The following is a 14,752-nucleotide window of genomic DNA, read 5'->3' as shown; positions in this document are numbered from 1 at the left end:
CATAAACCCATTATAAATTTGTTGATTTTTACAGAGATACCATCACATCAGTTAAAAACAATTTTACCACAATAGGACAAATACCAAACTAACATTTCTTATTAGAAATCTTGGTATCTGGAAAAGGCATCCACTGGATTCTCATTTAGTATAACTAGCTTTTATTATAAATGGCAAATACTCTAACTCTGAAACCTTTAGTAAGGTAAAGAAAGAGTCTTGTGCAGACTCAGATTTATTAAAGCACTAAACTTTTTTTTGAGGGGGGGGGGGCGGTGGGCAGGTGCTGTGCCATTAAGATCTTAGTTCCCTGACCAGGAATCAATCCCGTGCCCCCTGCAATGGAAGCATGGGTCCTAACCACTGGACCACCAGGAAAGTCCAACATGAAACATTATTGAGCACACAGTATGCTGCTGAGCACTGAGCAAATAACAGAAACACTAAACTGAAAAAAAAAAAAAAAAACCCTGCCTTTATTAAAGTATGATTAAAAGTATAGTGGAGAATATATTTTTATAGAGTAAAAAACAGCCTTTAGTGGTCACCAATTTAATAGCTTATGGAATATATATGGAAGTAAAATGATAGCTCAGCTGGTAAGGAATCCACCTGCAATGCAGGAAACTCTGGTTCAATTCCTGGGTTGGGAAGATTCCCTGGAGAAGGGATAGGCTGTCCACCCCAGTATTCTTGGGCTTCCTTGGTGGCTCAGATGGTAAAGAATCCGCCTGCAATGCGGGAGGCCTGGGTTCAATCCCTGGGTTGGGAAGAGTCCCTGGAGAAGAGACAGCTACTCACTCCAGTAATCTGGCCTGGAGAATTCCATGGACTGTATAGTCTGTGGGATTGCAAAGAGTCAGATGGGAATTAGCAACTTTTCACTTTCACTTTCAAAATGTTTTATGGTGTAACCGATTTTAGACACAAATTCTCACGTGGAAGAAACAATGTAGAAATCAGATTTATGTTCTGCTTGGCTGCTATTTATTAACTCAACCATTCATCAAAAATCTACTAAGCACCTACACTGTGGGAGAAACTGTATCAGGTGCTGGAGAGCATGGTAACAAGAGAGAGCAGCTCCCTGCCCTCAACGCGAACATGAACTTGTAGCTTAACATCCCCACATCTCTATCGTCGCTTAGACTACCCGTCAGGTCTCTTTGAAACCTAAAATGCTAAAGTTTGACAGCCTCCTGGAGGGAGAAGTTGCCCAAACACGCTGCCTTAAGACTTGGGAACTTACCTTCCTGTGGGTTGTCTCTTATCCTGATTTCAAAATAACTTCATAGACACCGTTTCTTTTTAATGCTTTGGTCAGTCTGTATTTGGGTCATCGTGGCAAAGCCTGGATGTGGCAATTCCTGCCTATAAGACTTCAGAGGTAGGGGGTGAAGGTTTGGAAAAGGTAGACAATTCGCATCAGCACAGCTAGACAGCTGTTCCCAGCGAGCAGCCTTCTCTGCCGTCCCACCATGACTTCCGACCAATACTACGGTTTCTCAAGCCGCAGCGTCCTTTGCTTGGGCGACCCAGTGCTCTTCTGGCGTAATGAACTCCAAAAAGGGATTGCTCATCAGGGAACCAGAAGTAATCGGATTTGTGGGGCCAGCAGATCTGTTCCTGAGTCCCATCCTTTTTCCAGCCGGTATCAAGGTAACAAGTTTCTTGTTAGCTTGCTTCAAAATTGCAGAAAGTAAATCGCGCTTTTTTTAATTTGCTTGCAGACAAGATACATTTTTCAAGGGGGGAAATGGATTTCTGTATCAAAGAGAGAGGGGAAACTCTGAAGCGAAATCTGAACACACATTGCCTCAAGATAGAAAAAGTTACAGCCCAGGCAAGCTTTAGGGGAATGAGCTGCTGAACTCCTCGGCATTCTGTCCTTTCAGTCAATGAAAAAGACATAGGGTTTGAGGTTCCTTCCGAAACGGGGCAGGCTAATTTAGCCCCTCCCATGATTCCGAGGGTCTGTTATATCTCTGTTCCTTGAGTACCTCTTTCACTGAGACCGACCACAGCAAGCAGAGGCTGAAAAGTAAAGAGCAAAGAGGAAGAAAACAAAAGCTGCCAATTATGGAAGATAGAAGGGGTAAGAGCAAAATTGATTTGATCTGAATCCTTAAGACCAGGAAAAAATAAAAATAAAAAAACAAAAAAAGGAAACCAAAAGCCCAGACCAAAAGCAAGTACTTGAAAGAGCAAGAGGCAAAAAGCCCTATATACACTTTCCCACCCTCTCCTTCCGAGAGGAGGCAGAGAGAAAAAAACTTTGGGGAATATTTTACAAAGCCAAGCTCCAGGGTTACAGTCAAGGGTGACTCTTGAGCAAGCTGGAGCGGCTCATGAATATTTATGAGCAATTGGTATTCAGATCTGGTTTTTTAGAGGCAAAAGACTTCTTCCGTCCCCTCACAGTTTAGGAGGCAGCTGCCTCTTTTGCAGTCCGGAGTCGTCTTGCTTCGGGTCAGTGCCTCACCGCGTTTGCTGGAAGATGCTGGGCTGCCCCTGTAGATCTGCTTTGTTCTCGAATTTCCTGCGTGCTTTCCTGTTGTGAAATTAGCAAAGACTTCTCTGCCTGGAATTAGACAGAGAAGTTAATGTGGCAAGAGGCTGTCTCAACAGGACCCCAGAGTGTGTCTTGCAAAAGGCTAAACGTTTCTTGGGAGGTGTGGGGGAGTGTGCATGAGTATGGGGGTGGGGTGGGGTGAGGGGAGGGAAATCTCCAAGAACAGTTTTATCTTAAAAAAGTAAGGCTTATCTGACTGACTGACTTTAGATTCTGTCTAAAAACTAGGAGAGCAGCCTGGTTTGCACAGATGGTGTGCGATCTCTGTCTTTTACCTCTTTTGGGCATTTTCTGCCAGGACAGAGAACACAGAGAGCCAGCTGCTTGCCAGCCCATGGGAGCCAGGAAGAATGTCTGCAGCAGCGTGCTTGTGTAGGATTGTAAACCTTCATCACCTCCGGTTTCTAGTATCCCCATGTGTTTTTATCACATCGAATGTGGAGGAATGGGATGAGTAGCCAATAGAGTTCCTAATAATGATAAAAATGATAGCTGTTAACATTTTCGTCTTTCCTCTGTGCTGGGAGCCGTCCTAAGCCACTCCCTGCGACTTATAAAGTGAATGCTATCATCACCCCCATTTCCCAGATGATGGCGTTGAGGTAGTGAGAGAGTAGCTTGCCTTGGCATCACACAGTAAGCGGTGAGTTTAGATGCAGGTGATGGACACAGGGTCCAAGGGGCTGTTTCCCCATTCTGTTGCTCCAATTCAAAGTCTCCTGCTACTGCCCTGACACTGTTGATTATGTTTGCAAATCTTTGAAGCTACTGGGGAAATGATATTGATGAAATCTCAAGTCTGTGAAGCAATCTGCGCTTTGCTATCAAGTTTACATGCATTTTTTCTTATTTGGTGCCTGTGGCCATTCTCTATGGTAGAGTCCAGGCATTTTTATTATTGCCTTTTATGAAAGGGCAATTACTGCCTTTTATGACTGAAGCCAAGAAGGGTTAGATGACAGGAGTCACACAGCTAGTTTTCAGAAGTCCACAGCAGACTGTTCCCTGCCTCTGGTTTCCCTTCTAACCTGCAGATGGAGCTGAGTCATCTTGGAACTTCTGCCCCCACCCCCAGACACTTTTAGTTCCTCAAGGGACTTGGGGAGCGTCTTTCCTCCTTCTAGACTGTTGCAAGACACTTGTCTCTGCCTTTAAGGCTGATTTAGCTCTCTCCTTCCCGTTTAGTCTGGAACCAAGCTGCTCCAGCTTGGTTTGAATCTAGCTCCACCATTTACTTTAAGCCTCAGTCTCCTCATCTTTAAAATGGAGAGAATAATGTTATCTACCTCACAGGGTGCTAAATGAGGGTTCTCAAGCAGGCTTCTCAGAACAGGGCCAGATGTATGTAGTATGTGCTCAATAAATGTTAGCTGTTGTGATCGCTCCTTGGTTTATCTTGGTTGTTAGTCCCTCCTCCAAGCCTCCTCCAACCCTTTGAGCCTTCTGTTGGATGCTTCTACTACCTCCGTACTCACACCTAAGGTGGCACTTGTTGTACTTGTCCATATTCCTGCTTTCTGCATCACTTCCCAACCTTCCCCGACTGTAATTTCTTTATCCTTCGGATCTGCAGTGTCAGGCACAGTGTTTAGCACATAATGGGTGCTCAATAAATAGTAAGCAAAGTGACATTATTTTAGTTGATATTCATCCAAGTGTCAGTAGGCTGGTTTTCAAGGGGCCCTCAGAGTTTGCAGGGGAGTCCTGCTGGTACAAACAGCTCTTTTGTGCAGTATGTAGAGACATCCCTCTAGGTGAATACACTGAGAATCAAAACACATCTCTTCTAGGTGGGTGATCCTCAGAGCTGATGTGACCCTATGCTAGCTAGGGCACCCAGTTTAGCCAGTCTAGCTCTGGCTGAACTTCAGCCCCCAACTCCCCTTCCAGCCCAGGACCAAACTGGAGATTTCAGATGCCTCATAGCACTACCTCATATCGCTGAACAGAGCATCTGGTTGCAGAAATAGTGTTCTTCCAGCCCCATTTACAGCAGCCAAAGTCTGAGACAATGTGCTCTGGAAATGGAAGACAAACAAGTATCGCAGAGGTTGGTCCTGGATAAAATCAAAAGTACATTAAACTTGTTTCCAGCACCCTCCCTTTCCTCTTCCTGGCATACCTTCAAACCCGTTTGACAAATATTATTGTATCTTCCATTTGTAAGACCCTGTGGCAGATGTGGGGTGTAAACAATTTGCTCACAGTCTAGCAAGGAAGGCAGACATACATACAACCAACTCTAATTGAAGCCAGACTCTGCGAAGTGCTAATAATCATAGCTAACACTGGAAATTTATTATGTGGCAGGCACTGTCATTTTTATGTGCGTTATCTCATGTAACCTTCCCGAAAACTTCCTGTGATACAGGTTTCTCCATCTGACAGCTGTGGAGGGAAGTTACCTGGCCAAGGTCACCCAGCTAGTAATATTCATAGACAAAGGGGGGAATTTAGACCCTTATAGTCCAGTGGCAAAGCCTGGATTCCTAATAGATTAAGTTCTCGTACTTCCTTCCCTAAGAGCCATACTAAAAGTTTCAGGAAAATCTCCCGGGAACCAGAATAAGGAGTGATGATTTTGGGGAAAACTTCTCAAAGGATGGGGCACTTCAGTGGGACCCAGAAAGAAGAATAGAGTCTGGAGCCCGCAGTAAGCATCTTCCAAGTCCCTCGGTGCTTAAAGACCAGTTTTCTCTCTTACCTAAACTACAGGCTAGATTTAAGAGTAAAAAGCTCTTTTCCACGTTTTCTAAGTTTCAAGTAGGAAACCTATTTACATGTTCATCCTGGAGATTTGAAGGCAGAAATCCAAAGTTTGTCTTGCAAGATCATTGGGCCCATTTGGTAAACAGTTTTTACAAATGGCAGTGACTGGTCTCGCTTGTACTTGGCCAAACCACATTTTAAGTGTGTTTTCTCCCTTGTGTGGTCTTTTGCTTGCTTCTGATTCCATAATCAGTGGTATGCTCAAGAGAATTAATGTTTAATCCCACCTGCCTGTGCAGAGTGGGGCACATCCCCTGGTCTGTTTCCTGTGGGCTCCATTCCCTGAAAAAGTTTGGAGGGAGACCAAAATTGAGGGCAGCCCTTGCAGTGAAGAAACATCAAACCTCTGGATGGTTTGATGAAAGTGCAGATTGGCTGCGGTGCCATCTTTGTCTTGGTGAGCGTGTGTGTGTGCTCTGAGACAGTGTTTCTTATACGTCAGTGTGCAGTGCGTGTGCGTCACTGCGGACCTTGTTAAAGCACAATTTCTGGTCCAGCAGCTCTAGAGTGTTGGCCTGAGATTCTGCATGTCTGGCAAGCTCCCAGGTGGCAGTAAATCTGCCCCTACTTAGGCCACATTTCAACTGCCACGTCATAAGTTCATTGTATGTCTTAGTCTCAGGACTTATTTTGGTACCGAACAACCAAGCCCTCCCTCCGCAGACCTCCACCCACTGAAGCTACCACTTGGAGTTACTGATCAACTCTGTCATTGCAGGATGATAGAAAACCTAATTCTTTCATTCATCTGTTCTTTCAGTAAGTGTATATGCCAGAATTTTGCCACACAAGAAACAAAATCTGAATCTTAATCACGTACAATCTGTTATTACACAAAAAAGGCCCTGTGTTGGATTTCCTGACTATCTCCCACCTTTTATCTGTGTCTCCAAGATTCCTTAAGCTGCTTTCATTCTCTGCCTCCAACCTGGGAAGTAGTGGCTGCCCGAGTACTTTGCTGGGTGTCTGGAGTGCCAGAGAGCTGGGGCTAGCAAGGATTCCAAACTCTGAGGCTGGGAGCAACATGGCAGGGACACCCTCTGCACTGCAGAATTGAGGTGAGAAGGATCCCAGACACAAAGGAGGAAAGTGAGTGCAGGGAGGATGGATGGAATTTCTTTAGGTTTGGAAACTTGAAGGAATTATAAGGAAAAGAGAAGTTGTTAGAGTAGAGAAGGCAGGAAAGAGTTTGGCTAACATATTTCCATCCCACAGTTTTTGTGCTGGAATTTCAAAATGAATTTAGAGACCCAGGAACGATGGCAGTACATGCCCTACATAAAGAGGTATTTCCTTCTAATCCACAGAAAGGATGTGGACAATTCCTTTATATCCATGAGGATGTAAGGAATATGGCACATACTTGTTGAAAAAAAGCAAACACATGAAATATGAATTGGAGAAGAAAAGAAAAACAATCACTCGTGACAGTATTTTGGTGTATTTCCTTGCAGCTCCTTTTTCTAGCCCGGGTTCTCCCTCTTTTAGCACTTACTAGATTAGGACTTTGCAAAATTAAGAGATGGCACTGTGATTGTGAGCTTGAATATACAATTTTAAAGCCAGACTTCTAGTGCAGTAATAAAGGACAGGTATTTTCTGCCTCATAGCATAGTCTTTGTTCGCATAATTTTTATAGTCACATAGTTTAACCATGTCCCTGTAATTGAACGTTTAGTCTGTTGCCATTTCCAGTAAACATCTTTGTGTGTGAAGTTTTTCCATGTGTGGGGTTGCATGCTGAGGATAGATTCCCAGAAGCAGAATGACTGGATTAAAATTGGTAAAATTTTTTGAAGTTCTTGGTTACTGTCAGCAAGTTGCTTTACCAAAGTGAGACCCTTCGTGCTTCCACAACAGTTCCTGTTTTGCTACATCCCTGAGAGATTAGGTTTTTTTTTCATAGTCTTACCCACTTTTATGTTGTTTTAGTTTGTATTTGTTTAATCGCCAGTGAATTTGACATTTTGCACATAGTGTTCTCCTTTTATATGCTCTCTCATTGCCTGTTTCTTACTCATTGGATTTTATGTTTGAAATTAATTTATGTGAGCTCTTGATATAATAAATATATTCAAGTTTTTATGCTATATTTGTAACAGTTTTTCTGAAATCTTAACGTTTTTATACAGAGATTTACAACTATGAATAGATCCAATGCATTTCTAATCTATGGTATTATATTTCCAAAAAAGTTTGATATTGCATTTATTGTCTCTTAACCCAGAATAAGTTTTCTAAAGTGCCAAGTAATTGTCATTTTTATTTAAGTCATAATTTTTAATTAATTTTTCATTTTGTTCCACAAGGATTAGAGAATATGGCTTTAATATTCTGAGGTTTCTTTGAACCAAAGCATGTAGTGAAGTTTTACAAATTTGTGAATGCTTGTGAGTAAGATGTATTCTGTTTTTAAGATATGAAATTGGATATTTGTAAATTTATCCAGTCATTTCAATTATATGGTAATCCCTCCTCAACCATAATTTTCTCCTATGTGAAATTATAGTGTATGTGCATTAACTTTTATATGCTTTTATTGTTACCTACGCATTTTCATTCCAGGAGAAAGAATCCAGGGAATCACTTTATATTACGGCTTATTAGAAAAGGATGGGGAGTGGTGATGGAGACTTAAGACTATAAAAAGAAGTAAAGTAGATGCAGAGAAGGAGTAGTTCAATAAAGTTTTGAGAATGATGAAAGAAGAGGAGATAAAATTCTCAGCATCTTAGGCAGAATAACTTTATATAGCTACATAATTTTAGGAAGTATTGAAGTGTGGTGTGAATGAAAATTGCCAGATCTTTCCCTTCCAAATAATAATTGCAGGCCCCATGGCTAGAGCCAAGAGGTGGATCTGGTTGGCAAGATTTAGGAGGTGAGGGTCAGAATTTCTGAACTATAAAACTGAAACAGGATTGCTCAAGTGGATAAAGACTCAGACACGCATGCACAAAAGACATCTGAAGCCATGTGTCATCAGCAAAATAGTTTTTTAGGCATTGCACTGAACAGGCAGGATACAGAGAACTTTAAAAGCTTCCAGTGAACAAGGATTGGTAAATAGAAAGTAATAGTGCAGTGGGCTTCCCTGGTAGCTCAGCTGATAAAGGATCTGCCTGAAAGGCGGGAGACCTGGGTCTGATACCTGGGTTGGGAAGATTCCCTGGAGAAGGGAAAGGCTACCCACTCCAGTATTCTTGCCTAGAGAATCCCCATGGGCTGAGGTGCCTGGTGGGCTGCAGTCCACAGGGTCACAAAGAGTCAAACATGACTGAGCGACTAAGCACAGTGTACAGTACTTATATTTTCTAATGTAAGCTGTGTCAAATGTTCTTGATACCATCTTTTGCTTAATGTCTTTTTTATTTATTGCTTTGTGTGTGTGTGTACTTGCAAATAATCATAAAGGCTTTTTCATACATTTATTTTCTTTTTCTTCTTTTTTGGTTGATATAATAATGGTGGTAGGCTGCAAAGATTGCAGCGCTGAATCCCTGGAATTTATGAACGTTTCCTTATATGGAAAAAGAGTCTTTGCAGATGTCATTCAATTAAGGAATTTAAACTGGGAAGATTATCCTAGATAATCACGGATGGTCTAATAAGAAAGAGGAAGAAGGAGACCTGACACAGAAGAAGGCAGTGCAGTCACTGTAGCCACATGTTGTGCTACTGGCTTTGGACAGAGAGAGAGGCCACAGCCAAAAAATGGGGAATGCACAGAATGCCGTCAAGCAGATGGAAAAGGAAAGGCAGCCCTGCCCACACTTTATTTTAGTCCTATGAAACTGACTTCAGACTTGGTAACTTCAGAATTATAAGAGTAAATGTGTGTTGTTTTAAGCCATTGAGTTTATGGTAATTTGTTATGGCAGCCATTAGGAAACTAATACAGTAAGTATTTAATACGTGGGTGTGGTGATGGCTGAGTTCATTAACCCACAGGTTTATAGAGTGTACTGAGCCACATGCTGTTCCAGTCCACTTGCAGTTCTCAAACAACTATTTGAAGTTGGTACTGTCCCTCTCTTACAAAATGAGAAACCAAGGAATAAGTAGTTTATTGACCTTCCTAAAGTCTCTCAGTTGGTAAGTGCTGAGGTTGACATTTGAAGCCATAGTTGTTGATCTTATTATTTTGAAATATAGTTCACACACCATGTAATTAACACATTTAAAGCCTATGATTCAGTTTTTTTTTGCTGTCTCGCATATAGGGTTATCGTTACTATCTTTCTAAATTCCATATATATGCATTAGTATACTGTATTGATGTTTTTCTTTCTGGCTTACTTCACTCTATATAATAGGCTCCAGTTTCATCCACCTCATTAGAACTGATTCAAATGGGTTCTTTTTAATGGCTGAGTAATATTCCATTGTGTATATGTACCACAGCTTTCTTATCCATTGGTCTGCTGATGGACATCTAGGTTGCTTCCATGTCCTGGCTATTATAAGCAGTGCTGTGATGAACACTGGGGTACATGTGTCTCTTTCAAATCCAGAGCCCCCCAGCTACCCCTTCTTTCTAGAACTCACTTATCTGAACATTTCAGCTCTCCCTAGAAGATCTTCCACGTGTTGGTCTCCAGAGCCCCCATGCTGGAGTTTCTAATGAGGAGCTGGCCTGAAGCATGCCCACTCCTTGGAGTTTATTTGAATATGCTGGCTGCCTCGGTTTAGGGCTCTGTAGAAGATACATAATGAAATTGCTCTTGAAATGAATTACTGTAAGAGAAAACTTATATACATATGTTTTTTAAAACAAAATACCTGTATATAAGCTTGCTTAAACAATTAGAGAAATGATACTTGCTTTAAAAAAAATGATTCATTGTTTTTAAACACGTTTACAGAATTGTACAGATATCACTATGATCAATTTTAGAACATTTTAGAACCACAAAAGGAAACCCTATACCCATTAGTGTGAATTTAATTAATTTCCATGTAGTTCTTTTCTCACTGTCTTTATTTTTGAGTTCTTAATTTTAGTTCCTTTCATAATGATCTGGTACCTATGAAAGTAATTTTTTAGAAGGGCATCAATGTGGTAAGAGAGTGACAACTTGTCTAAATGTAGATACCTTATCCCCTTCAAGTAATTGGAGGTATTCCTCTATTGTTTTGAGGAGTTTGATTCTGTAAAGAAGTTTGAGGACACTGTTTTTCAGCTTGAATAATTTTCTATTCTCTACTCCTGACATAATTTTCACAGTAAGACAACCAAGTATAGACTTTCTTTTATAGATTTTGCTTAGAAAATGGTAAACCCTCTTGATTTCCAAATTCAGAACTTCTTTAGGGCAAGAAAGATTTCTCTGGTCATAACTTGAATCAGTGTTCATATTTTGTTCATTTGCTTTTCTTCTTCAGTGACTTATTATTTGGATCTCTTATCTCTGAACTTACTCCATCTTTCTTCCTTTCTTTCCTTTATTTTTCGTTGTATTTTGACAATATTTCCCTAAGATTATTCTCTATATCACTGATTCAATTTTCCTTAATTATCTCTAGTATGAACTTCCATTCAATTGCAATATTTTAGATTTCCATGAAATCTTCTATCTCAGTGTATTCTCTTCTCAAAGCAACATCCTCTTATATCCAACCAAAAAATAAATAAATATTTTCCTCTCTTTCCTGCATCATATCTATTTTTGGAAGCAGGCTTTCCCTCTACCATTTTTTCTACCTTATTGCAAAATTTAGTTAATCTTGATGCTTTTGAACTGTGGTGTTGGAGAAGACTCTTGAGAGTTCCTTGGACTGCAAGGAGATCCAACCAGTTCATTCTGAAGGAGATCAACCCTGGGATTTCTTTGGAGGGAATGATGCTAAAGCTGAAACTCTAGTACTTTGGCCGCCTCATGTGAAGAGTTGACTCATTGGAAAAGACTTTGATGCTGGGAGGGATTGAGGGCAGGAGAAGAAGGGGATGACAGAGGATGAGATGGCTGGATGGCATCACTGACTCGATGGCCGCGAGTCTGAGTGAACTCCAGGAGTTGGTGATGGACAGGGAGGCCTGGCGTGCTGTGATTCATGGAGTCGCAAAGAGTCGGACACGACTGAGCGACTGAACTGAACTGAACTGAAGGCCTTATCCTTGAAAGAAAAGAAAAGAGGTATTTTCTGTATGTGTGCAAGGATGAATGTGTTTGTTGTAACTACACATTGGCCCTTGCCATCTACCTTTACAAGCATAAAACCATGTGCTGCTGCAGCTGCTGGCTTTTAACATCCCCTGAAGGGAGTTCAGAGCAGAGAGCAGAAATGAGGCTCTGGAAAAACTGGCAGAACAGGTCTTCAGATAGATACTTTCAGAAGCTGATTTTATGAGCCCAGTTCTTTTATCTCATCTAGAAAAGCACTAAATTTCTTCTTTTGTTTCTGCTTCTTTTGATTAGCAGAAACCTTCTGCAAAAATATATGCTTAAGTGCATGTACTCCCCCTTCACCAAAATCACATATGTACTGACCTTCCACCTCACTCTGTGGAGCAGTTTCTCAGGGCTGTCTGAAATGCTATTTCTGCATCTATATTCCTCATTTGGCTCCAAATAAAACGTAACTTGCAACTCCCACGTTGGGCATTTTTCTTAAGTCAACAGTGTTTTTCATCTTATTCTAAAAGGAGTTTAAGGAAGCATTAAGGGAGATTCACCCTCGTTCAGCGTTGGAGATGAGGAATGAGTGGTCTCCCCTTGACTCCCTTAGATCCATTTGGATCCTGAAATAATACAGTCACCAAATTCTAGGTCCCCCTTCTGTGAGTGGGAAGATATCTCAGTCCTTTACCCATAAAATCTCACTAGGATCCAGGAAAGAAAAGTTCTGTTGCCATAGAGTCATATTTCAGAGGATAGCGAGACTAGTGGTGTCAGGATTCTGTCAATATTTTTGTCCAGAGGCATAAAGACATTCAGGAAGGACCCTTCTCTGGGCCCATTTTCTTGCTTTCCCCCTTTTCTACTGAGAACAAACTTCCATTAAACTGCAGAGTGAGCTCCTGTCCCACTGCTTAGTATCTTGGCCAAGTAATGCCATTTTTGGAGAACAGTTCTAAGTCTCTGTATACTCATGGTAGACCTAATGTTACCAGTTCACAGAGGCAAAAACCCCCACACAAACAAGCAAAACAAAGCAAGACAAACAACAAACACGGGGGCTTCCCAAAGAGTTCCCTCTCCCCTCCCATCACGTCCCACTTCTCGTCTCCCATAGTGCACTTAAAAAAAAATTATATAGTTTTGGCTGTACTGAGTCTTCACTGCTGCGCAAGGGCTTTCTCTAATTGCGCAAGCGGGCCTCTCACTGAGACCAGGTCTAGGGTGCACGGACTTCAGTAGTTGTGGCTCACAGGCTCTAGAGTGTGGGCTCAGCAGTGGTGGTACATGGGCTTAGTTGCCCGGCAGCATGTGGAATCTTCCCAGACCAGAGATCGAACCTCTGTTCCTTGCATTGCAAGGCAGATTTTTAATCACTGGACCACAAGGGAAGCACCCACAGTGTGCTTTGGTTGGCTCCAAGTTAATGAGTATCGTGAGGGCCATCTGAGACCTCTGCTTATTTGCCCTGGTCATGCTGTCTTATCTCAGAAGAGGTGATGCTTGCCATTAATATCATTTCTTAATACTAATGCACTGACAGTTTTTGAGGGAAAAAATATTTTTTTAGGATGCAGATACAGATTTTTACAAGAATGTGAGAGCGTATATCAAAGTATTTTCAGTTATGCAATCATCATACTTAGTGGTCATAAGACTTGGCTTTGTGAGATACTGTGGCAGGAATGAACCAAGAAGTTGGTGAGCAATGGGAAGAGACTAGTATTGGGCTTTGGCAGTAGTCCATTAGGTGAGAGATGATGGGGACCTGCCTAAGGCATTGATGGTGGGTAGGGGAAGAGGGTGGGTTTCCCTGGTGGCTCAGCAGTAAAGAATCCACTTGCAATGCAGAAGCTGCAGGAGATTTGGGTTCGATCCCTGGGTTGGGAAGATCCCCTGGTGGAGGGCATGGCAACACCCCACCTTCAGTATTCTTGCCTGGAGAGTCCCATGGACAGAGGATTTTGGCAGGTTACAATCCATGGGATCGCTGGATTACTGAAGCAACTTAGCACGCATGCACACAGGGGAGGGGGATGGGTGGGAGGGGCTGGATTTAAGCAATATTTATAAGGTAGAGTCTGAGGTAGAGTGTGGGTGGTTTTTTGGGAGAGAAGGAGATGGAGATGTTAAGATTTATTCCCAAGTTTAGCTGTGGATGATTGGGTTAATACATATTTATGGATAAGACTAGGAATGGGGGAGGGAGAGAGGATTTGGCAGGGGCTGAGAGAGATAATAAGTTCATCCTGGCACATGCTAAATATGAGATGTTTATAAGACATCAAGGCAGAGCTATTTTGTTGGTTGCTGGAAATTTGAGTCTAAAGCTTGTAGAGGTTTGAGCAAAATCAAGAGATAATGGGAGCTGGAGTTGGAGCATGGAGTCAGTGGTTGAAAATATGAACATTTGAAGTATGAGTCACTCTGGAAACTATAGGGAATGAAAACAGAGAGGCTGAAGAACGGAACCCAAGGAAATACCAACAATAAAGGAATGGAAAGAGAAAGGACTTAAGAAGAGAGATTCGGAAAGAAAGCCTAGAAAGGTAAGAGAAAGCCAAGGAGAGTCTGAACCTGGTAGCCAAGAAAGAGAGTGTCTTGAGACCAAAGCTTCTAGAAGAAGTGCCAAATCTTCCGATTAGGCAAGAAGGAGAATGAGAGGAAGAATTGTATTTTCTCTTTTTCTAGCACACTTCCCGCCTCGACCCCTGCCCCATAGTTTAAGGCTTTTGGGAGTTGGGAGGCCCACTATAGTATTTCCTGCCCACAGACCCTTAATCCCTCCAGCAAAACCCTTCAAACTCTAATGGTACCTTTTACAGTGGAAGAGATGTGATCAGGTTTGGGAATTTGGAGCTTATGAATATTCTTGGTGGAAACTGACTTAGTAGAATATTAAGAGGTTAAACAGAAGATATTAAGAAAGTAGGAACATTGAGCTTATTACATGACTCAGGAAGTGAGGTGGTGGAGGGAAAGAGAGCTGACTTGAGGGGTGAGTTAGGTCAAAGGAAGAGTGTTGCAGACTAGAGTGGACTTGATTATGTTTAAAGGATAAGAACCAACAGCAGGGGATTCCCTACTAGTCCAGTGGTTTAGGACCCTGTGCTTTCACTGCTGAGCCAACTGAAGGAAGATGGACTCATTCATTCAATAAGTATTTACTGAGCAAAGAATATATATCAAGCACTGTTCTAGCCACTGAGGATACAGTGGATAGCAAAACAAAATCCTTAACCTCACAGGGTTTATGTTCTGGGTGGCATACAGATAATAAGCAAAGGAAAAA

General features: G+C 41.8%; 1 protein-coding gene across 2 annotated transcripts in view; it reads left to right on the top strand.

Moving 5' to 3' along the window:
* Positions 1,460 to 14,752, top strand: part of ENTPD1 (ectonucleoside triphosphate diphosphohydrolase 1) — a 99,999-nt gene continuing 86,706 nt past the window's right edge. Inside the window, exon 1 of one of the 2 annotated variants that reach the window (XM_013975163.2) lies at positions 1,460 to 1,659. In XM_013975163.2, the coding sequence (XP_013830617.1) occupies positions 1,479 to 1,659 (181 nt within the window). In that variant the 5' untranslated portion in view covers positions 1,460 to 1,478. Of the gene's footprint in view, positions 1,660 to 2,014; positions 2,096 to 14,752 lie in introns of those variants that run through there. The other variant, XM_005698264.3, reaches the window with a different exon arrangement.

This window comes from Capra hircus, chromosome 26 (assembly GCF_001704415.2).
Source record: "Capra hircus breed San Clemente chromosome 26, ASM170441v1, whole genome shotgun sequence".
In the NCBI taxonomy this organism is placed as follows: Eukaryota; Metazoa; Chordata; class Mammalia; order Artiodactyla; family Bovidae; genus Capra; species Capra hircus.
The sequence above is the reverse complement of the archived record's forward strand: the minus strand, read 5'-3'. Positions and strand labels throughout refer to the sequence as shown.